General features: G+C 37.3%; 1 protein-coding gene across 4 annotated transcripts in view; it reads right to left on the bottom strand.

Moving 5' to 3' along the window:
• Positions 1 to 24,936, bottom strand: part of sez6b (seizure related 6 homolog b) — a 182,803-nt gene that overhangs the window by 76,013 nt on the left and 81,854 nt on the right. For all 4 annotated transcript variants that reach the window (XM_058745539.1, XM_058745540.1, XM_058745541.1 and 1 more), the window contains exons 2-3: positions 17,345 to 18,085; positions 13,645 to 13,778 (exon numbers count right to left, since the gene is read on the bottom strand). In XM_058745539.1, the coding sequence (XP_058601522.1) occupies positions 13,645 to 13,778; positions 17,345 to 18,085 (875 nt within the window). The remainder of the gene's footprint in view (positions 1 to 13,644; positions 13,779 to 17,344; positions 18,086 to 24,936) is intronic.

Raw genomic sequence — 24,936 nt, 5'->3', positions numbered from 1 at the left:
TTTTACCATGTATTATGGAGCATTTTTCAATGCAATGTTCCTTTAAGATGAGTACCTACTTAGTCTCTCTGTTCTTGGCCCTGTACTCAACTAAAGAAGCCCAGTCACTTTAGAACAAATTATTGCCAGTTCTTGATGAGAAGTGTGTGGGAGAGCCGCACATGAATCACACATTTGGCTGTATTGACAGTGGAAGTGTATGAACATGCTTGATGCTTCCTTATGGTCAATATGTAGCCCAATATGCAAGCCTTGTTCCAATGAATCATCCAACTCCATACTTCACTTTAATTTTTCATCAAAACATACCACTCGTTATCCAGCCTTTTTGCATTTATCGACAGGTGAGTACCAATTAAATTATTTGGGTGTCTGAGCAGGCAGATTATGCCCTTTCAATCCCATCCTCCAGTCCCGTTCCCAGTTTCAAGGCCCCCTGTTCAATTTAATGCATTTCCAATTTTAACCTCACGCACGCAATCCACCAGGCCAGAAAGGTTTTAATAGGCGTTGAGGAGAATTTGCTGGAAGGCAGCGCTGCTCACTACTGCCTGACTTTCATTCCATGGCCCTTTTCATTCTCCGCATGGAGGCGTACACTGAATGAGGGTGACAATAAAATGAGCCGAACAAGATGGCTGCAGCTAAAATGTTGTTGTTTGCATGCACGTTATATCTGAAGGCCCTTGTCAGGGGGAACAGAATGAAAACAGTATTTTGAGTAGATGACAGAGGAATTGTGAACTGATAGGGACTGGGTGGGGTTTGTATTGAGACCAGAGTGTAAGACAAGAGTGACCCTCTGTAATGAGAAATCATCATCAGTCCGTCTGTCACCGTCTGCTCCTATCTATTAACAAAAACACATCAGTACACACACTGGATACCATGGAAACAAGTGTGCAGGTCTAGGGCGGAAAAAAAAGAAGAGCGAAAATGCAAAAGAAGTGGAGGACATAAAAATAAAGAGAAAACAAAGAAATAAAGGCCAGAAGCCTTTCAAACAATTACAGTAGAAAATTATAGAATAGAAATAGAAATATACATTTTTATAATATTTTTTATTTTTATATTTTACACTGTATTTACTATATGTGACCCTGGACCACAAAACCAGTCATAAGGATCAATTTTTTGAAATTGAGATGTATGGTTTGTTGGGATAGGACAATATTTGGCTGAGATACAACTATTTGAAAATCTGGAATCTGAGGGTGCAAAAAAATAATAATAATAAAAAAAAAAAATATTGAGAAAATCACCTTTAAATTGGTCCAAATGAAGTTCCTAGCAATGCATATAACTAATCAAAATTGAAGTTTTGATATGTTTACGGTAGGAAATTTACAAAATATCTTCATGGAACATGATCTTTACTTAATGTCCTAATGATTTTTGGCATAAAAGGAAAATCAATAATTCTGACCCATACAATGTATTTTTGGCTATTGCTACAAATATACCCCAGCGACTTAAAACTGGTTTTGTGGTCCAAGGTCACATATATATATACTAAATCTATACTACATTTTTATATTTTATAATAGATATTCTTTTTAAGCATCTTATTTTTATCAGTGTTGAAAATGTGTTTGCTGCTTAATATTTTTATGGAAATAAATACACTAATAATGATACACTGCTATTCAAAAGTTTTGGGTAAGTATAATTAAAAAGGAAGAAATTAATTCTTAATTCACCTAAGAATGCTTTAAATTGATCAAAAGAGACAGAAATGTTTTGTAACATTATAAAAGTCTTTACTATTTCAAATAAATGTTGTATAATTAAGTTTGAATTCTGTAAAAAAAAATATACAGGGTTTCCACAAAAATAAGCACCAAAAACGGTTTTTAACATCCATAATAATAAGAAACTTTATTATTATAATGGAATTATTATACATATATTATTATACATTGTCAATTTTTGAATTTTTTAGTTTAAGGATATCACAGCTAAATTGTCACGTTTGACAAAGCAACACATTCAGGCTTACAAAACACCAAATCCGCACTACATTTACTGAGCACCAAGTTGCTGAGTTTCCCATCTAAAGTGCAGATAAGGCACCCTGTTTGCTGATCACACCTCAGTAAGGCGCCGCAAGAGACAAAGAAGCACGAAACCCTCCACCCAGATGCTCGCTCCTCAGATATCTGTGACGAAAAAGACAGATCCAATCAGTCAGAGAGAACCGGCAGGACAGAAAAGCGCATCGTCAGGACAAACACAATTAGTCAAGAGGAGAACTGCACGGCGATGCACTAACACTGGTTTCAAATAAGCCACGGGGCGGTGCGCCTTGAAATAAATGACGCTTGTGGGACGTTGCTCCCATGTGATTAGGCACGGCTGACTTTCACACTCTGGATCTGTAATTAATTCCGATGGACGCTGATAAATTAACTGAGTTCCCTCACTCAGGTGCCCCTGCATTCTAATGCATGAAGCTTATTGTACAATAGATGCCCTGCATTAATCAAGGGCAATGGGAAATGACATTGGTATAAACACTCAAGGGTGTCTCATGCCTGGTATGTGATCCATGCAGTTACATGCACATTACTATCAGATTAGAATGACATGCCTCACATTCATGATTAGAGTTCATTTGGGGGTGGGGGGGGGAAGCTAATTTTACTTGATGCAATAAATTTAAATGGATTCTAATCGAGTGTGTGACTTTGTAATTTTGCTATGATTATATGCTCATACCACTGAAACAAAGCAAGGATAAGTAAAACTAGTGGAAAGCCTCTCTGGTTGCCTTAAAAATATAATCAGTGAGTTATTAAAATTTATATAAAGTGTTTAAAGAGCAAAATGGCAAATGCATCTACTCTAAATTCATTATTAGGTCTCAAACCAATTCTTTAACACTAGTTTTAATATTTATATTATTATGGTAATCTACTGGAAGATAATACTTGGTAGTTCTTTGGCTATGTTCAAATGGAATACCATCTTACTATTTACTGAATACTGTGCAGTTCACACTGTATAGTACACTAAAATAATATTAATTAAAAAAGCAGTCAGTAAGAAATGGTGTCCAATCATTTTTTTTTCAGATCAGATCTTAATTTTCGTCAGCCAAATCAAATAATAAGTCAAGATGTTCCATTTTAAAAATGTAAATGAAAGCTTTTTAGCAGTATAGCAGTATGCAATTCCAAATATAGCATATAACAAATAACATTTGTTATTTGCTGTCACCCTAACTGTTTTGTTTGTGTTGTGTTATGTAACCCTATGTTCTGAGCTTTTTGTAACATATATAATTTCAGCTGTTTCATTTTGCACATGATTTTTTAAATGTTTACTGTAGATTTGACACACATTTGTTGTACTGTTTTTAACTGTCCTATTACTCAGAATGTTCTAGTTTTATAAATCACTGTTATAAATCACAAAAACCACTGTTTACTAGAACAAATGAAAAAATAATGTAGTTACAAAATAATTATTAAAACCTTATTAAATGTATTTAAATAAGTGTGTTCATTAGCACATTGTTTTCTGCTGTTGTATCAATAATTGAAATTTCGCTAATGCTACTACTGAGTACTGAACAACCCTAAATGTAGACCGATTGAAATTTGGGTCATTAGTAGATCATTTGAAGTTACATTTGGGAAAATGTGAATTATTTCATGGATAAGTTTTATGAATGATAGCAGTCATAAAACCCTTTCAACTATATTGTTGTACATTAATTCATTGTGTTCCCCTTCGTGAAACAGCGAAAGGTTCCTGGCGGCTTTGAGGGGAACGGGGAAAATTAGGAGAGTGGCCTTGTTATAACCTCATTCCACAGCTAAACCGCACTGTTCAAATTCAAATGAGTTTAGCACAAATCTCTCCTGGCTGGTTAAGGTCTTTACTTTTATGTCTTAAATCTACAAAAGATTAAGCCACATTGAAGTATCCCCCTGAAAAGGATACGATTACTGGAAATGGGAAGAAAGAAAACAATAGGATCTCATTTCTACACATCTGCACTTGTAAAAACATCAGTGTTTAGTTCTGGGCACGAGCAGTGTCCCGTACAGGCAGCACTACAAACTGTGTCAGCATAGAGGACAGGGCTCGTGAAAACAAGTGACAGGCTATTAATAAAGCTTGACCATTAGCCCTCTAGTTATAAGTGAGCTGTGGAGGAGGGCAGATGAAATTGCGCTGTCTGAGGTTATTGATCCATGCTATTGAGGAGAATGATACTTCAAACACTGATGTGTGAGGTGAATTGGCTCAAAACCTCAGATGTACAGCACTGAGAGCAGCTTTGATCAGAGAAAAGCTGAAATAGCTCCACTCAACATCTAAAAAAAGAAAAAGGAAAAAAGTGAATATTTAAGGATTTGCATCTTACATCTACTGGATGAGGACCAAATTGAGAATTGAGAAATTGAGAAACCAAATAAGAGACACCATGAAATTCACTCTAAAGTACATTTCGGACCTAATACTGAGTGCAATTTCACCGCAATATCCATCCAGCTCCCAAAAATACATTTGGTTCATTAGAAAGAGTATTTTAAGCAAAAAGAAACAACATCTGTTGACAAGGTGATAAAGTCCTGAGATCATAATGAAAAAATGCCTCATTAAAAAATGGAGTTTCTTAAAATGAAGTTCCAAACATAGGTTCGGGAGCAGCCTAATCATTCAGTTCTGTCAATTATCATTACGAGCCTATATAAGCAGCACTCATTGCACCGTCCCAGCATCAGTTCTTCTGGCATCCCTCCATCTCCTCTATTTCTGTTATTCTCCCTCTAGGTAGTACCGCAATGGGGGGTTAATCTATGTGCTCAAGCTGAGCCTCGGGATCGAGCCTCCATTAAAGACAGCAAGCCAAGTTCGTTCACACTTTAGGACTGGATGGGCAAGCGAACTCGTGAAAAGAAAAGTTGTATGGCATAGTCTTTTTATTATTTCTTAATCTCTCTCTCTCTCGATAGATACCAATTTGAGTGATAGGCTTTTTATGAATAAAAAGAGTACATTTCTAAGCACACGCACTTATTTTTTAAAGGATTTCCTTTTCTTTATTAGTCACCACCATTTAACACCAAATCAAAAGAAATAAACACACAGTCCTTGAGAAACAAAGAAGATCCTTACAAAGTTGCAGAAATCTCTTTAAGCAAAGCACTTTGTTAACCTGACACTTTGAAGGGACCCTGCCAACAGGCTTCTGGGTGTTTAACTGTCCAGCTTGACAAATACATTCAAATCAATCTCAGCTATCAGCTCAGACAGGCTGGAGACCAAACTATATTTATTGAACTGTACAGAGGACCCACTTAATCCAAAGCAGTTGAGAGTATCGACCCTCAGTCAATATCCATGCGCCACCCATGGTTCTGGAGACGACTTATGGATCCCTCTCACTCCGGTGGACAGCGGCTTGAGTTTTGACCCTCTCACTGCTCACGGTGCTTTTTAAGCATCCAATCCATATCGTCATATCTACCGATTGAGCACACTGACAGTTTCTGCACACACTCTGGAATATCTATGGGTCCATTTAGGAGAGCTATCCGGACTCAGGATGTGTTATCACCGCACTGATGAGTCAGCGTGAAAGGAGACAGTTAAAACGACTAAATCGCTCAGGCAGCACAGAGATGCTAACCATAATAAGCTGAGCGTTTGGCCAAGAAGCTGGGAATGAATAATACAAAAGCAGAAATCTACAAACTGTGAAGCAGATAACTCCATCCATCTGAACGTCAGATGCTTCATTTCTCATAAAATGGCCAAAATCGTTGATATTTGAATAATTTCAATGTTACAACCGACAGAAAAGCTGTAGTTGACTGAAATATGTTAAGCATACTGCAGTGATTTCTCTGCAGGATTTGACACACTCTTTATTAAAGCGATAGTTCACACATATATCTGTCATCATTTACTCACCCTCATGTTGTTTCAAACCTGTATGACTTTCTTTTGCAGAACATATCAATTAATTGAAATGTTTCAAATGTTTTTGTCCAAACAAAGAAAGTTAAAAGAGTCAAAAACAGCACTGGCCCCTATAGAGTTTTATTTTATGCAAACTCAATAGGGGCCAGTGCTGTTTTGAAGCCAAGAGTGCTGTCTTATCTTTTCTAATGTGTCTTCTAATGTTTCTGTGGTGTAGTACAGTTTGAAGTAATTTGAAGTAGTTACCAAGGACTCAAACAGTCAAATCCTGCACTGCTATGTCTTAGTTCAGATGTGGATATTTACTTGCCACTGGCTTATTTTTTCCATTATGTAGGTGGGATGACAACAAGGACACACAATTGAAGTGAGGAGAAGAGATGAAAATAGCTTGGCAATCAACACCTAAAAATGGCTGTACAAACAAACAACAAGAAAAAGAAAATGTACTGAGATGTTTCTAAAGCAATAAGAGATAAATGTACAAGCAGCAGCAATTTTTTAGGGTGACATTTCAAGCAATTAGTAAAATCAATACAGCCTATCTGTAAAGCACACACACAAAAACCTTTGTACAAAAATCTTGAGATTTGTATGGTCTTATTAGGTTTATATTGAAGCTGAAGTGTATATATTTTCAATGTTAAAACACTTTTTCCAATCCTTGCCTAATAGGCAGAAATGAAAAGTATAAACATTGCTCTGTTTGTTTATGCATTCTAACCAGTTTGACCCAGCAACAGTGAATCAACCAATGGCGTGAGTTTAGGGCAGAGCAATCTGTTTGCTCGACCATAATGTGGAAACCTGTAAGAGAAGAGTCATTATCTTTGATGCAGAAATTAGGCCTACACATTTCAGCACCTTCTTATTTTTAGTGTTTAGCTGTACAAAAGCAGTCAGTTATGCTGCTTAATGTTGCAAACAGTTTTTTTTGTTGTTTTTTTTCAATTTATTATCAAAATCATAAAAACACCAGTTTGCAGCACAAAGTTATACTATTTATTGAACTTGTTATTCTTTTAATTATTCACCTAAAGCAGCAATATGAATCAGAAATTTGCACATTCACAGGAAATAGCTTACTTCCGCATTGCAAAATAAAGGGATAGTTAGAAGCTCTAGGTGGTCGCCTGCACTCCTCAGCACCCCAAGATTCAGACTCATTAAATTTCCAATGTGCCATCTTGCTCTCTTATTAACTTGGTAATTGTTTACAAGCAGTGATAATACCCAGAGTCATGGCAACTGTCATGGCTGAGTGGACAGAAGTGATCTCCAAGCACCAGGCTGCCATATTAAACATCTACTCTCTGTCCAAAACAGAATTGAGAATGAGGACGAGCTATTTTTTCTGCTCTGCCCTAATAGACAAGATATGTCTCGCTTGCGGGCATCATCGGTGTAAAGATCATTACACTAAACTGTACATTCAGGCACTATTACTTTATGATGTAAAATTCGGGACACAAAAAGATTTATTTATTTTTTTTCAGTTTGTTCCATTTACGGCGCGTTATACTGTCAAGCAGCTTCTAATGGAGTATTTTACAATGTGTATTATCATTAGGGGTGGCACGGTACACAGATGTCACGGTTCGATACGATTTCGGTACAACAGGAAAAAAACAACAAATCTACTATGCTTATTTCTTTTCATTTATTTTGAACAGAGAGTAGTACATTAGTAATACCATATATTATATTACATTATATATATAATCTGTAGTACATATATACATACAAGGAATAAATTCTTGAAATATATTTGATTTAGTTAACAGATAAACAAGGGGGGAAAAAACTGTGTGACACGTAACATAGCCTATATGCTGAGTTTCAGTTAATTTTTGTGACAGGCTTAATTTGTTCACAGAGAGGAAACTCAAACGGCAGAAAGCAACATCCTATTTGTTTTCTTTATCAAAAGAACAATGTTTTGTTTTCATTGTGAGTGTACATAAATAAAAGCAGACCTTTATACAGTGATGCATTATTAAGACGATACATGTTTAAAGTTGATTCTGCTGGTATAAGGAAAGAGTTGAATTGATCGCGTCACACACACACACACACACACACACACAGACACATCAGTTCCAGCATTGCTAAAGTTGGTACTTTATCAAAATAAAATACAAACATCAGCGCACCTGCCTCTGTGTCACCACTGGAACGCGACTGAAGTACAAAGCCTAAAATTTCGCAAACAGTTGAGTGCACAAGCCTTTAAAGTATATTCCTTTGTCAGTCTATGCGAGAGACGCATTCAGAATCAGCACATGGTCAATGTCTAGGGCACTGATACTCAAATCTGGCTCGCGAGACCCACTTTCCTGCAGGCCAGCTATCCAGTGCATTATGATTGGCCGAATACCTCAAGCGTGTGACAGAACACGCCCAGGGCGATGAGACAAAAACAATAAAAACCCATTATACAGTAAACAAGGCATTTGTTGCATTCAGTGGGGACATAATTACTGATTATAATGACTTATACTGTCTTTTCACGTGTTGCGTCGCATTGCATCGAGCAGCGTAAACATTACCTTGTCTGCATTTGTGATCGGAGAAATGACAAACAACAAGCACTACTCTACACCGCTCAAAACCCATGTTTGAATAGTCAATAGCAAATTCTTTAAATATGAAAACATACTTTTTTCATATGTCATGGACAAAATAAGTAATTGGCTTAAATCTTCTTGCTTAACATTAAATATTGAAAAAACTGTTGGAATGTATTTCGTTAAGTCTAATAAGGTTAAAGATATGTCTAACATCTATTTTAATGGACAAAAAATTAACATTGTGACAGAGATAAAATATCTAGGTGTCCATTTGGACCAAACTCTGAGTTTTAAAAAACATATTAAAAGAATGTGCAACTGTATTAAATATAATATTTCCACCTTTAGACATATTAGGAATAGTTTGACAACTGAAGCATCTTTCATGTATTTTAATGCCATGATTTCTTCACACATTACTTATTGTTTGTCCTGTTGGTCTCAGGCCAACGAGACCACACTTAAACCGCTTAGATCGGTTTATAATCAGGCATTAAAGGTGCTTGACAGAAAAGCCCTTCGCTATCATCATTGCAATATTCTCAGTAAATATAAAATATTAAGTTTTGACTCTTTAATTCGATATACAAATCTAAGAACCGTTTTCAAAATTATTAATAATATTGCTCCACCCTCAATGAAAAAAATCATAAAACTTTATTCTGAACAAACGAGCCGAACATCACGCTCCACTGCTCAAAGAAACTGTGCTGTCCCAAAAATATTCTCTGCCTTTGCACAGACAGCCTTCTCATTTAAAACCATTAAACAATGGAATCAACTTCCAGACAGTTTAAAGTTGTCTGTAGATTTGAATAATTTCTCTCGAAACTTAAAGAAATATATCCTTGATAATCAGCTGTGTCAGCATCAGTACACTTAAAGTTTATAAATGTAATATTGAAGTAAATGTTTTTTGACTATGTTGTACATATTTTAGGTTGTGATGGTTTTTTGATTAGTTTTTCATTTGAACATTTGATTGGTTTTAAATGATCACTGTTCAATTAATATTGCATGTATTTGTTAGTACTATTGACAGTTATTTGTAATGTAATGTTTTTATCGTATGTGCACCTGCCCGGGGACTGCAGATGGAAATTAGCATTTGCTAACTCTGGTACAAAGCATCTTTTCGTAAGATTAATGTTTTTTGTACATTGTCCCTGATAAATAAATTAATAAAACAAACAAACAAAACTTATAGGCTGTGAGTCAGAAGCGCCAGACTGTCCTTGCAAAGTTGGAATTGCCCCACTTTATAGAAACAGCCTTTGTGCACAGCTGGCATTGTAGGCTACTCTCCCAGGTTCAGGAAATAGTCCTCTGTAAAATGCTGCACACACTCTAATATTTGGGTTGAACTGTTCTGGAACAGTGTTGTAAATGCAACTTAACCACTGACTTCTAGTTGTGTCCTCTTTTGGAAGTTTCGCTTTCACAATGAAACACAGCGTCTCCAGGACATGGCGCCGTCGGCATGCAACAACACTACAGCGAGAATAAAAATCACGCCCTCTTTCTTTGCATATACATTTGGGCAGTGTTATGCAGATCTTCCCATACAGTGATGTAGACATGTGGGGGCGTGTTTAAATGAGCCGTTTTAGGAGGGCGTGGACAAGTCTGAACTTTTATAAAGAATATCTGTTTGGGTTTGAGACTTTAGTCTTTGAAACTTTAGAGATCTTATCTATGCACAAACAGACAGCTTGTAACACTCCAAAGAGAGTTCAAAACTTGAAATCGCATCATATGACCCCTTTAATACCAAGTCAACACCAAAATAAAAAAATTTAATCACAGCAGTGCCTGGTCCCCATCCACTTTCACCGTTAAGCAGTGTTCTATTAAATATTTTATTCCATTCAAGAAAGTTAGTTTGCTGTAAGACTGCCGTTATAAATTTGAACTTGCTTATACTGTTTATTTCAGTTTTAATTGAAAAAAGAAAAACTGAGGAAACACTTAATTGGGAAATATAGACAAAGTGCCATTGCTTTAATTTAATTAGATAAGATATTAGATAGATAATTAGATAGATATGACTAGTATTGGTATTTTGACAACCCCAAAAGATGTACCAAATAACAGGAACCTAGTACTGGAGAAAAGTGTAATATGTGTTTTTAAAAATGACATATAATTGGGTCAAATAAGCTAAAATTCAACTTACATCAAGAAATGAATCCTCAGCAAAAAGGATGTTTTGGAGTGGCACTATACAGATGATATTTGAACTCTGAAAGTATCTGAAAGTAAGTGAAAGCGAGTGCTGCACTTCCTCAGATGACTCATCTCCATCACCGTAGGAGAGTTCAGCAGGATGTAGCTCTCGGGGGAGATGGAGTCTAAAGTTCAGTATCTAGGTATTAAAGGAAGAGTGAGGCACGACCTGGGCTCCCTCCGCTGAGCTCAGACTGATGAGGGTTTAGCCATTTGGCCTGGGTCAGCAGGTCAGGCCTGTACAGGTGATGAACCCTCTGCCCAACACAGCCCTCGACACGCAAGGTCAGCAACCACCCGCCACCACTAATACCCGAATCCCAGAGGAATCCAGCAGGTAAAGGCCACGGCCATCCAGCACGAGCAGGAAGTGATCTAAAGAAGCAAACTTCTTTCCATCTTCCTCAATTGAATGATGGAAATGGCTTAAATGCAGTTTAATCTTCCTGATGACCGCCTTCAAAGTCTGAGATCTTCACGAGGTCTCAAAACGAGAGAGGCTTCTGGATCAGGGGAAAGCTTAACCAGGACCAATCGAATAAATTAGGCTGTAAGAACACAGAAAATGCAAAGCAGGCCCTCGCATTGTCTGAATTAAACATTATTTTTGTCTATCAGCAGAAGGATGAGGCTGCTTTAATTAAGTTAAGAGTTGCCTGAGAGACAGTTTAACAGGAGGGCATTAAAGAATACCATAAACAAACAAAAGGAGTGGACAGATAATCCATAAGCAATTAATTAGGGGAAGAACTGTGTGGCTTCCGCACATATCAGTCACATTGAATAATTGCTGGAAAACAGAGAGATATTTATACACTGTCCCAGGTTAACAAGTATGTACAAGGAGAGGAGGAATGAGATGAGACTCTAGGCTCCCCTCTCTCTCACCGTCCTTTTCTCTCTACCGACTAAGACGCCACAGCAGCTCGCATGATGGTTGATAGTGATTTGGTATGCGTGATCTTTACTATTCAAGATATATTAGCTAAACCATCTAAGGTCAGGGAGGTAATAGCTATTGTATATTTTATGAAGGAAGCTGCAGTTAATCATGTGGTTGAAGGTGATTTTTGTGAGGGTGCATATCATGGTTTTGTTCCAAACACTAGTGAGCTTCCTTGCTGTCTATACTGTATACACAGACATCATCCTAACCAAAATGGAGTCTAACCAAAAATTTTCTTGAAATGTAAAAAATAAATAAATAAATAAGTCAAAAAGTAAATAAATAAATGAGCTTGGTTTTTTTCCCCGCATATGGCACGTGTGCGTGCTAGAGACGCGGCTGGCTTCATTGCACATAATTTGCGCTGTCAGACACGTACGCATTGCTTGACAGTGTGTGCTTCCATCGGCCGTGTTTTCTTTAGATATGCTTTAGATATGCTTTCATTTATGCTGTTTGGAATGCAGTACTATTAGAAGCACGAAACTCGCGCACTGACAGACTTTCACGGGCGCTTTGTGTTTGTTTGTCCTGAAGCTCGATTGCGGCTGCGGTTATGCACTTGCATTATCAAATACTTTTATACGAAATTGATGTAGGCTACACACAGTCAGTCATGTTTTCAGAGCAGGACAAAAAATCTGATATATCGAAATAGATCTGTGCATTAGTGTGAATGCAGCCTGTTGAAGCTGCCACTGTCTACGATCTCATCAGTAATAATCAAACGGCAATAATACTGAAGGAAAAAGAAAAAAAAAAACAACTATTGTCTGTAAACTTTTGGATGCACTTATTTATTTACGGATATACACACAAGAACACTTATTTTAAATAAGTAATTAAAAAAAAAAAAAAAGTAGCCTGCTTATATAATAAAAAAATTAAGTAAATTTTGCATAAAATAAATTTGATATAAAATTTATATGAAAATGTAGCCATGTGCAGTAATATTGAAAACTGAGAATGTGACGCATCGTGATATTGAGTGATAATGATAATCATAATTGAATTGAATTGTGAAACCAGTGAAGATTCACACTCCTATTTTTAAGATGGCAGTACAGAGATTCCAACTATAAACAATAAGCATAGAAACTGAAATTTTGGTTAAAATGTAAAGTTGTAAAGATGTGTTTGCACAGCAGAAGAATTAATTGGGGAAAAATGTAGATCAAGAATCATTTTGGAATCGGATCGTGACTCCCAGAATCGAATCGGATCGGATCGGATCGTGAAGTGCCTGAAGATTCCCACCCCTAATTTTTAGCAAATTAATAGCACTTACTGTGGGTGGATTTTTAATAAGACAGAAGTATTATTTAAGAATACTTCACTACTGATTAAAATACAGATACACTGTACATCTCTGAACTCTGCCCACCATTTAATTAAACAAACAATCAAACAAACAAACAAACAAACAAACAAACAAACAGGTAATCTCCTGAATTGTTCACATCAGCCATTTCTGTCAGCTTATGTACGAACAGCAGCTGCATTTATATGTGACCTTTATGCCAAAAACCGACTTCTTAAAGCTGAAGGTAGTAATTTTTTCAATTAAAAAAATAATGAATTAATTAATTTAATTAATTAAAAATGATTTTTCTCATATTCAGAGAGAACTATAAGAAAGCCATTTGAAGGTTGTTTTCTTAAAAGTGTAACACTGTGGCTCTATGGTACTAGCAAAACATTTCCAACCAGTTTGACAGCTACATTGACTCAACCAATGGTGTGAGATTAGGGCGGGGCTATCTGTTTGCCCGACCAATGGCAGACAGGGGGTGTGTCTACAAAACCTGTGTGAAAACAATCACTATTTTTCTGTTTGATGCTAGAGGCACAGTACATTACACACTTAACCTTTCAAGAATAAAAGAGCAGAACTGGATTACCACAGTAATTTAGATCGTTTCCAGGAACTGGGTCAATAACAAAAGCACCGTGTGATGAATTTACCTGAATTTCCACCCCATAGCCCATGTAGACTGTCACGGTGTATGTGCAGTCCACATCCGTATTGTACCAACTCCTGGCTTGCTGCGGTGTCTCTATGTAGCCTCCCGGCGATGTGAAATTGGTGCTGCACGGAGCTGCATTAGAAAAGGTAGAAGGACAGAGAGAGACAGAGAAAGTGTGCATCAACAGAGGTGAGCCTTTTCTCATTCTCTCCATCTCACTTCATTGCATTCCCTCCCATCTTTAATTGTCTTTCAAGGTTTTCTCATTTTCCGTCTGGATCAGCAGGGTCAGTTTTCCTGCCCTGCTGTGTAGGAACACGTGGACAATTCAGGTGAAATGGCAGGTGAGCGAATATTTTCTTGTAGCCTTGAGGTCTTTCTGTTCTGTCGGCTCCTTCATCTCCCTCTAGAGTTAAATGCCGCTGCTGGTCAAGAGATATGTTCTCGCTCCATATAAATTCATACGCTTGGCTTAGTTATTAGGGATGTGCAAAATTACATACTTTCATATTTAAACTGTCAGTTGGTTGTCTGAACAACTAGCTGGTTAGTGGTCTTAAGAAAGCTCTGTATGACTAGGCTGCATCACTTCTAACGGGGCCAATCAGATCCACGTTTCTTATTATATGGACAAATATACACAATAAATAAATAGGTTAAATAACTTCAATAATAGGGATGCACTGATATTAACAATCTGACCCATACCGATAAGCAGATGATTAATTTTGTTATGCTAGAAATTCAAATTAGTATACTATACTATTTTGTTTAAATAAAATATAAAAACTAAAACCAGTCACAACATTTTAACAACATACAGTGTGAAAATTGGATTTGCTAAAGATAACATTTAACAGTGCTATTAAAGTGCCGCTATTATGGGTAATGAAAGGTTCATATTTTGGTTTTGGGAGTCCCCAACTACAGGTTGACATGCATGCAAGGTCCAAAAATAATTTCACTGTCTTATAATATGCATTTATTTTTTACCTTACTTGCTCAACGATTCATTTTTCCAATCCCCTCCTTTGCGTGACGCTAATCTGCGGTGATTGGTCCGATTGGGAGATGGTCCTCACTGCAGAACACAAGATCCAGGGCGCGTGGCTGGATCTAGATCCAACTCCTCCCACCTTACATATACCTAAACCTACCAATCTCCACCCCCTGATCCCTAAACCCACCCATCCGCACCCCTAAACCTACCATCTCCACCCCCTAGATGTGAATCCAACCCCGCCCCCTGGATCTTTGTTCTGCAGTGAGGGGCTACTGCCGATTGGTCTCATTTTCATTTCATCTGATGAAGCAGCGTTTGTGAACACAGTGCTGCTTTGTGTACAGCATTACCGTGGAAACAGCTATTTTTACCGCTCCAAAATCTATTTTGGCTGGCAACCAGGAGAGCGCTAGAGCGGCCATAACAATAATTTAAAACCAGACTATTTAGACCAGTGGTCTCAAACTCAATTCCTGGAGGACCACAGCTCTGCAGAGTTTAGCTCCAACCAGCTCCAAATCACACCTGCTTGGAAGTTTCTAGTGATGCTGAAGACCTTGATTATCTGCATCAGGTGTGTTTGATTAGGCTTGGAGCAAAACTGTGCAGAGCTGTGGCCCTCCAGGAATTGAGTTTGAGACCAATGATTTAGACCTTACAAACGTTACACCATTTCAACATGGTGGACAGCTGCTGTGCGCCAGGATGCCAGAACATGCAGGGGAAAGCTAGGGTTTCCAACCGCCCCATATTAGCCGGGACGTCCCGTATATTGGGCTTAATTTATGTGTCCCGTACGTGACCTCCCTTGGCCAGTTTCTTGCACCCTCATGCAGTATCCGTTAAGTAAATCAGAAAGTCCTGAACATAACTGTTCAAGGAAGGCTGCAGAATCCTCTGCCGGCTGGTAGCTCGCGCTAATGCCAATTCCGTCTGTGTTTTGACTAAAGTAAATTTCTATTTTGGCAAATACAAACAACGTGATTATTGTGAATATTCATCAAAAAATTAGAGTGCGTCCATTTGTATTTGTTAATTCACAGTGCATTAATGTTAACAAACACAACTGATTTTAGTAATTCATTAGTAAATGTTGAAATTAGCATTAAGATTAATAAATACTGTAGTGTAGAAGTATTGTTCATTCCTGGTTCAATACACTAGTTAACTAATGTTAACTAATGAACTTTATTGTGAAATAAATGTATTTTGCCTGTCACAATATGAGGTAAATCCATCCCTATACATGATACTTATTTTTGTTGCCAAATTGGTTTGGAACAGTTGTTGAATAAACAACTAAACTGAACTTTTATGCCTGTCTGTCTCCTTGACTGACAGTTTTATTGATCACTGAGAGAGCTTGACTTGGAATGTAGTCGGATCAATATAAAAATGAAAACTTTAAAAATAGCTTAGATGTAGTAAACTACTTTTGCCATGTTACTGTAGCTTAGCTTGCTACATTTCCCAGGAGGATAGCTTCAGTGTAGTGAAGCTTCATTTAATGAAGAGTAAGCTCACTACATTTTCCAAGTAGCTTGCGCAACACTGGTGGGCGGGCAATATGCTAATGTTTCATGTTGACGTCAAGATGAAACGGCTTGGGATTCATTTTAAAACAACTCGTTTCAATGATTCAAGAGTTTACTCTTTCTTTTGAGAGACAATAACTTCATATACGGTGCACTTTCAGATTTAAAACTTTGCAGGATGTTTTCATTCACTTAGAGCTGTGTTACACACTGCATGAAAGGTCATTTTCAAAAATCCATAATAGGGCACTTTAAATGATTTTTAAATATTAACATAAAGTGAGTGTTATATGATGACTAGAAGGTAATGGAAATGTAAGGTAACAGAAATGATCATGGACTATTATATATCCAATATTGGATGGTATCAAAAAATGATAAAAATCTCTAATATCTCCTGATAATAGATATGGTGCCAATGTATTGTGTATTCCTATTAACAGAACTTTTTAAAGAGTGCTATGAAGTAAGGGGGCACTGATATGTCCAAATGTCCCAATGTAATAAATATAAAAATAATAATTAAATTAAATACATATAAAATAAATAAAGTACCTTAATTAAAAATAATAAATGCTCCCATATAATAAATTATAAAAATAGTTAAATGTCTAAATTCAAATGAAAGTTCAATATACACAAATTGCACAAAGTATTAAAATAATAATTAAATTCGATATAATAAATATATAAAGTACCTTAATAAAAAATAATAAATGCCCCCGTATTATAAATTATAAAAATAGTTAAATGTCTAAATTCAACTGAAAGTTCAATGTACACAAACTCTTGCTTTCAAAAATACTTTCATAAATTAATAATATATTGTCTTCAAGCTTTTGTTCTGTGAATTTAAAAGGGGGCCAAACATGTAGCCTGTATTAATAATAATAATAATAAATTTTTTTTAAAGATTATAGGGCTAACTTATGTTACATGGGGTTTCTGACTCCCTGATTTTATTGCACAAAACTATCAAAGACCTCATGTAAGAAGGCACCAAATGCAGCGGTATAAAACTACGTATCCTCTGGCATCTCAAAACCCACATCTTTAGGCACAAGCAGGGCAGATAAACCTCTGAAGAGCTTTGAATTAGGATTCAGGAAGCTGGGTGAAAAATATGTAAATCTAAGTCACGCTGATCGTGTGAATGGTACCTGGCGTCTGCATGGTCGTAATAACCGTTGTGGTGATGATGGTGGAGGTGGTGGTCTCGTCATCCAAATCCCCAGACACTGATGATGCTTTTACAGCAACATCACTTCCTGGAGTGCCAGGTTCTGCCTTGAGTATTGAAGACTTTTCTTTGTCTCTTTTCACTGGGATTGTTCCATCTTTGGGCTCGTTGTTTAAGGTCGGAGTGACATCTCCTCTCTCTGACAGTTTGGAAGCAGGCGGTGCGGATGTGTGCACATCAGTGGTGGTCAGTGACGTTACGGTCACGGGCAGGGGTGGTTCCTCCGTGCTTCTCCTCTGCGTCTCTGAAGAAGGTTTGTGTTGGATTTTGGGCACGTGTGGCTGGGTGAGGGATGCAGCCGATGGGGCCAGTGTGGTGGTTCTGGGAGCTGCTACATCAGAGAATGGAGGCACATCCTCGTGTGGGACCAGGTGTGTGGACGGATCCTGAAGGAGATGGGAATTAGACGATGGCATTGTGGGATGGTGAGCTGCCCCTCCGCTGTCTTGAAAATACTGCTCGTGGCTTTGGCCCCGGGGGTCATAAGGCGGGTAGGGCTTAAAAGGTGGATGGTGGTCGAGGCCACTGTAAGGGGGAGCCGTCGTGAACAGCGGAAGGTCTCTGTCTGTGTCCTGTGTGGTGTGATATGGATTGGACCCATCCTCTGCTTCCACCTGACCTCCTCTTTGGGTGACTGCTAACCTCCCATCCATATAAGAACCTGGAGAAGACATTCAATAAAAGCAAAGCTCATTATGAAATGTATAATGAGTTTAGAACAGTGATAATCTTGCCAAAAGCATAATTTCTGATGAAAATGTACATTGATGAAAGAGTTTTGATTTGACATTCTGAATTCAGCAGTAAATTCAACATCCTAAATAATCAATCACATTTAATTATTTCTAGCACTTTTCATGTTGACCAGGTGCTTTACATTATAAAATCATATCAGCAACATTTATAAAACAACATATCCTAAAAAATGAAACCACAGTTAATTCCCCCATAAGCAACTGCAAAAAGATCAGTCGCTAAAACACAGAAAATCAATAACTAAAGCATAAAGCAACACAGAAACCTCAAAGCAAATAGATAATACTTATTTAGTATACTCAAGCTACAAGTTTTTGTTTTAAAATGTGCTTTTTAACAGTTAGAGCTACAGTATGCTCAGGTTTTTTGCCATAGAAGATCCATTTTAAATTCTCCAAAAACCTTTTAGTGAACAGTTTAATGAACCTTTATTTTTAGGAATTGAAGGCTAATTGAAAGCACAAAGAAAGGTCATACAGTTTGATCGGTATGACAAATGTAATTTAAAAGATATTAATAATTCATTTTCATAATTAAGAAAAAAAGGAGGACTGTCGTATGTTTGCTATCATGTTTGCTATCATGTTTGCTAAAATGTCACACTTAAGCCCAAGTTACTTACCGCTTCTTTGCAATTATTTGTGAAATTACGTGCAATTTCTGAATTGTTTCCACACCATTTTTTTTTTTACTCAGTCTACCTATTCAGTTGTAGGAAAAAGACTTGTAAATGGCTTCTATTATTTGCCAGCAATGAGGCAGCATTTTATTTTGTGTGCAGATTGTGAATAACTCTCTAATGCAGGGAAAAAACAATTTATATCCAAATATCCATAATATTATTTAAATATGGGCCACTGTTTTGGTGAGGGGACTGTGTCTGACTACTGATGAAAGACTTGGAAAGCCCCTGGTGAAAAAGGAACAGAAAAAAAGTCCCTTCGTAAATAACTTGCAATTTTATGTTTTAACCACAGATTGTTCATAGAGAGGCCAAAATGTACCTTTAAAAATGTTTAATTCAGATAAATCCAAGTAAAACTGACTAAATTTAAAGGATATTTTCATTTTCACAAGCTGTAAAAATTAACACTGATGAATAACTACAATTATAACATGGGTGTTCAAATAACTAGTCCTTTTTAACATATTTCAAAGCCTAGCATCCTCCCTTGTATAAAGCCTTGCAACAAATTCCTCTCTATACCACCCAAGGAGAGGAGGACTGCACAGTTTATATGGCTCGTGACGCTTTGTGGTTTAGCCATACGAAATTGCAAAGCATTCAAACTGCGGGGTCAGAACCCCTAGCACATTAACAAAATGGAAAAGTATCCACTAAATGGATTATGATTGGAGACGCTTTGAAAACGCCGCGGAGCGTGTGGAGGAAAAAAGATAAACTCCTTCGCCATAATTGTTCATTTGAATGCTCTCTCTCCTCCCCTTGCCAATTAATGAGTCCAAACCTTCATCAGGCAGCACGTCGTAATGAGTGGATTTGAGAAGTGTAGCGGTGAAAATGGATCTCCCCCACCTGCACCTGGTGAGATGTAATCAGCCGGCCTTCAGGAGGCTGCTGCGTGCTGGGGAAACTTTTGATTTCACAATGCTTCATTTGCACCCTAATAGCTCTTTCTGTTTCTCGACTTACTAATAACAAGCTGCTTCCAACAACGGAGGCCGGTGTATCTGAAGCGCATTCCCACGAAAGGAAAGGAGAGGATGATATCTCAAACCAAACGGAACTGACGGGCTATTTTTTCCCCCTTATCCTATGAAGTGTCAGAAGCAAAAGATACACATCGTTTCGCCGAGCGGTGATGTGTGTTTTATGAGAGATTGACTTCACTTTGAGGGTAAAAATCACATCGACATCTAACACATCACTCAGATCCAGGCAAAATGACACATGAGAGACAAAGCAAAGGGCAGGAAGTCCTCAATTCCTCTATTTAGAATCCAGCCATTTGTAGATCAAACCCCAAAAGCAGACACCGAAAAGCAAATAGTGTGAGCTCTAAATGTCAATCAGGGTTTTTCTTTATGATTCATTTATTAGCTATGCCCTTACATGAGTAATTATGAAATGAGTGTTGTCAAATTTCAAGGTTTTTAAATTAGACAGGCTGCATGTAATGAATGTGCCTAATGTTATGAGGTGAATTATCATCCATTTCACCCTGAATGCGAACTTTCTGGAAAGAACCGCTCGCAGAAGTTTGTATCTTAGGAGTCCCTGACTTATAAAAAGCTTCTGAAATCACTATGCATATCACACTCAATGTCACAGGGATTTTGTGTTGGAAAAAAAAAAATCAGCATTCCCAAATGCTTCCCAGTGGAAAGTCCCATATACCCCCTACTCTTCACATAACCCCAGCAGTTCATAGTCCAGGCTCCTCTAAAAACTCCAGGCAAGACCAAACAGACGTGGCGCACTGAGGCAGGAGAGTGTTTGATTTGCTCCATTAGTGCTGGTGGAGTATAAACAGAATCTCTCAAACTGACTTCACTGTCTGTTCAAAGGTCCCTCAGTGCTGTGCTCTTCAGTGGCTGGATTTGACTTTTAAATGACCATGAGCCTGCCTTAGAAGCTTTTTACACAAACCAGCGGGGGAGTGTGTGCTTTGTTTTACCCTCTATTGCATTTTCTCTTAACTTGCAAATAGGTATGTTCACTGAACTCCTATTTAAATAGCGACCCTTTTGCGTGAAACACATCGAAGGAAGAATAACTGCAAATAACAGCTGGAGGGAGAAGTGGGGTGTCACTCATGTTTATGCAAAAAGTTGCCCTGAGACATCTGTAAAGAAGCACATCATTTACTAGTCATTATTTATAAGAAGCTTTTATCCAAAGTGACTTACAGTACATGTATTACCTGGGCAATTCCTTTAGAGCAATCTGGGTTCTTTGCTGCTTTCACAACCTCCAAAAAACTGTCCTACTTTTGAGTTCACAAGTTGTCCCCAAGAGTTTTTGTACTTTAGGCACGTCCCAATTTGCGTACTTGTGCACTATTCTAGCCATTTTTCGTATAAATAGTGTGTTCATACTGAAAATTCCAAAAAGGAAATGTGCACTTAATGTTGGACATTTCATGCTCTCAACTGTTGCAGCATTAATTACATGCTGGAGGGGGCGGGGCTATTCATATACTAGACAGTGGTGTACATGGTGCATCATTTGGGACACAACATTTGTACGCACTATTAACCAACTCTGGTAGTGGTACATGACGAGCAACAGGGAATTCTATTTTGGAAAAGGATTTCTATTTCTGTGACGTTGTGGCTGAAACAACAGCATACAAACTATGACAAAGACAATCTCAGGTACTAAGTATGTGATTTATTTAGTGTTAAAAGTGTTTAATGCAACTGCGAGTTTGTTTATTATTTTGCATGACCTTTATACTGAAAGTGACAATGTGTAATTTACCTTAGATCTTAAAAATAAATCAAAGCAAACATGAATGTTAAAACTGTAAACTCAATGTCAACAAATGAGCGTATTCCATGACAAAGATTGTATCAGTCACTCAGTGTGTGTTTTAATAAAGTTAAAATGAATTAGATTATGTAGTTAGTCATTTTGTGGCAAGTGCAGTGTGCTTGCAGACAGAGCCTGCCCACACTCTCTTCTGGTTGGCTGTGATTTTTGATTGAATTCTCATTGAGCTGTGTCACATCTGGTGTGGATAGACAAATTGCTTATCACTGGAATCTTATTGCGTCACATCAGGTTAGGTCACTGTGTTACAATTACACAAAAGGCTTAAAGGGATAGTTCACCCAAAAATGGAAATTCAGCCATTAATTACTCACCCTCATGATGTTCCAAACCCGTAAGACCTGTGTTTATCTTCGGAACACAAATTAAGATATTTTTGATGAAATCCAAGAGCTTTCTGACCCTGCACTGTAAAAAGTGCTAAGCTGACTTAACTTTAAAAAATTGAGGAAACCCGTTGCCTTCAAATTTTTAAGTAAATGATAATTAAAAAAATAAGTTAAGTGAACTGTCATATACAGCAACGTAACTACTAAAAGTAGTATAGACATCAATAAAATAGTCCATGTGACATCAGTGGTTCAACCGTAATTTTATGAAGCTACAAGAATACTTTTGTGCACAAAGAAAACAAAAATAACGACTTTATTCAACAATCTCTTCATAAAATTACGGTTGAACCACTGATGTCACGTGGACTATTTTAACGGCGGTAGTTGCGTTGCTGTCTATGGAGGGTCAGAAAGCTCTCAAATTGTATAAAAAATATATTGGAGAGACATGAAGGTGAGTAATTATGACATTTTTGGGTGAACTATTCCTTAAAACACTATAAACGGTTGCTATAAACTATAAACAGGTTTGATTCGCAGAAAATGCATGGACCAACAAAAATGTTTGCCTTAAATGCCATGTACTGTAAGTTGCTTTAAATGAACATGTACATGACAAAATAATCACACATTAAAACACATCTCATCTGTGTAAATATGTGAACATTATGAATCAATCTCATTTCAATATAATTAAAAATAAATAAATAAACAGTACAAAAATACAGACGAAAGATAGTCTTAAGGTTTATTACAGGTCTACAAGACACTAGACAAATACTGTGCTAATATACTTGCTCTACACAAATAGCAGCATCTGAGACCCATCAAGACATGGAGGGGCTATTGCTTCATCTCCCAGAGCTCATGTACCAGCTGTGTGACTGGAGGAGCCAGTGTTTGACTTTGACACTGAAGGGTTGACGGGTAGCAGACGGACAGTTTTCCGTAATGTCTTTCCACACACTACCCAACAAATTCTTTACTCAATTTCTGCTTGCCACTGTTTGATTAAATTATAACCGGCTCCTTGGAAGGGATGTTTCTCCATCCCAGCCCTAAGTGAGTTTTGATAACAGCTCAGTAAGGAGACGTTGTGGGCACCGTGCTTTAAGAGAACGAAACAGATGGTGAGAAAAAGGCAACGGAGAGACAGATACAGAGAGAAAACACACCACAAGCCACAAGGCATCTACTGAAAACTAAAAAAAGAGAAAGACTGCGAGGCAAAGCACACCCCTCCCTATTGTGTACAGCTAGCATCAATAATGCACCAGGGAAACTAACACAGCGCCTCCCTCACAGCTATACGTCTGCTTCAGCTCCCTGCGCCTCCACTGTGGCCCCCGCTCTGCAAGAAAAAAACCTTCAGGAAGGAGCACACTGCCAAGTCTAAGTTATGAAAAAGAAAACAAGAGGGAAAAACAAATCAAACTTCACTTCTGTCAGAGCAAAGGCTTCTCTAACACATCTGACATCAGTCATTTAAGTCGAGCTGCTTGATTTACTTGTGAAGTGGTGAATAGGAAAATACATAAAATTGCTTAAATGACTCATCACATCACTCTATTCATCTACCTTCTCAGCCAAGGTTTCTTCATCTTCTTCAAATTAACAGTCATGCCATCCTTTTCTTTTATTGTCCTCCATCTCTAGCTCTCTCCACCTCCTTTTTTCAGCCAAAGTCACTCCAAGTCAGAGAGACACAAAGGCCGACTGAGTGATGGAGAACCGCCTCAAGAGGCACTTTGATGTTTATCATTGAGCTTTTCAAAGACTGTAACTAAAAATGGGGCTTATCTCGAACAGACCGCGGAATCCAAAATAAACGGAGCTGATTACATTTCCGAGCATTTTTATTCACTGGAGGAACGGTCTGTGGAAAGGCCTAAAACACTATTTGTTCCATCATTTTTTCATCTGAAAAAATAAAGATTGGCTCTACAGGTGATTTTTTAACCCTATTTTTATAGGTCAGAATAAAGCATCTGATCCATTTATCCAAGCATTCCACATAGTTCTTTCAGAACACAAAGATGGTGATAACAAAATGCCTTTTAGAGCACCAAAAACTGTTTAAAATCAATGTGAATGGTGGTCACAACCCCTTTTTACTTCCATAATATGACGTTTCCAAGTGAAACAGGATTTTAAACCAGATATTAAAGTGGAAATGAGTGAAAAGTGGGTGTTTCATACCTGAATGGAGCAAGACTGAATGAGAGTTTGTTAAAACAATGTCTAAATTAAGCGATTAGGGTATTGATTAAGAGTGTGTAACAGTCTGTGCTGCTAAGCAACAGAAGTGGAAAAGAGAAGTTGTTCTAGAGGAAAAGCCAGTTATTGCAATTTGATTAATGCGGCACTTACAACTGAAGTAAGCTGGTTCATTTGTAAATGTGAAAATACTGTTTCAATAGTGTAGCCAATAAATGTAAACAATGTGTGTGTTAACATTTAGTCTAATTTAGTGTCATAAGTTTGTATGCTCACCAAGGGTGAATTTATTTGATCAAAAATACAGTAAAAACAATAGACTTTATTAAATATTATTAGAATTAAAAAATAATTGTTCTATTGTAATGTATTTTAAATTGTAATTTATTGTTGTGATGAAAAGCTGAATATTCAGCAGCCATTATTCCAGTCTTTAGTGTTGGAGTACTGATTAATATTTATTTGGGAATTCTCAGAAGGGGATTCAGAAGAACAAAGTTCAAGAAGAACAAAGTTCAAAAAGAATATTTTTTAATTTTTCTAAAAGTATTTAATGTGTTGTATCTAATGCATCTATTAAAAAGAAAAGCGACTGTACAACAGTGGTGTATGTCCATATACAACTTTATCGCCATGCTGCCATAAACTCTAAATCTGTTAAAATTTAACACATAAAAAAGTGCTTTTTAT

This window comes from Onychostoma macrolepis, chromosome 15 (genome assembly GCF_012432095.1).
Source record: "Onychostoma macrolepis isolate SWU-2019 chromosome 15, ASM1243209v1, whole genome shotgun sequence".
NCBI classification, from domain to species: Eukaryota; Metazoa; Chordata; class Actinopteri; order Cypriniformes; family Cyprinidae; genus Onychostoma; species Onychostoma macrolepis.
The sequence above is the reverse complement of the archived record's forward strand: the minus strand, read 5'-3'. Positions and strand labels throughout refer to the sequence as shown.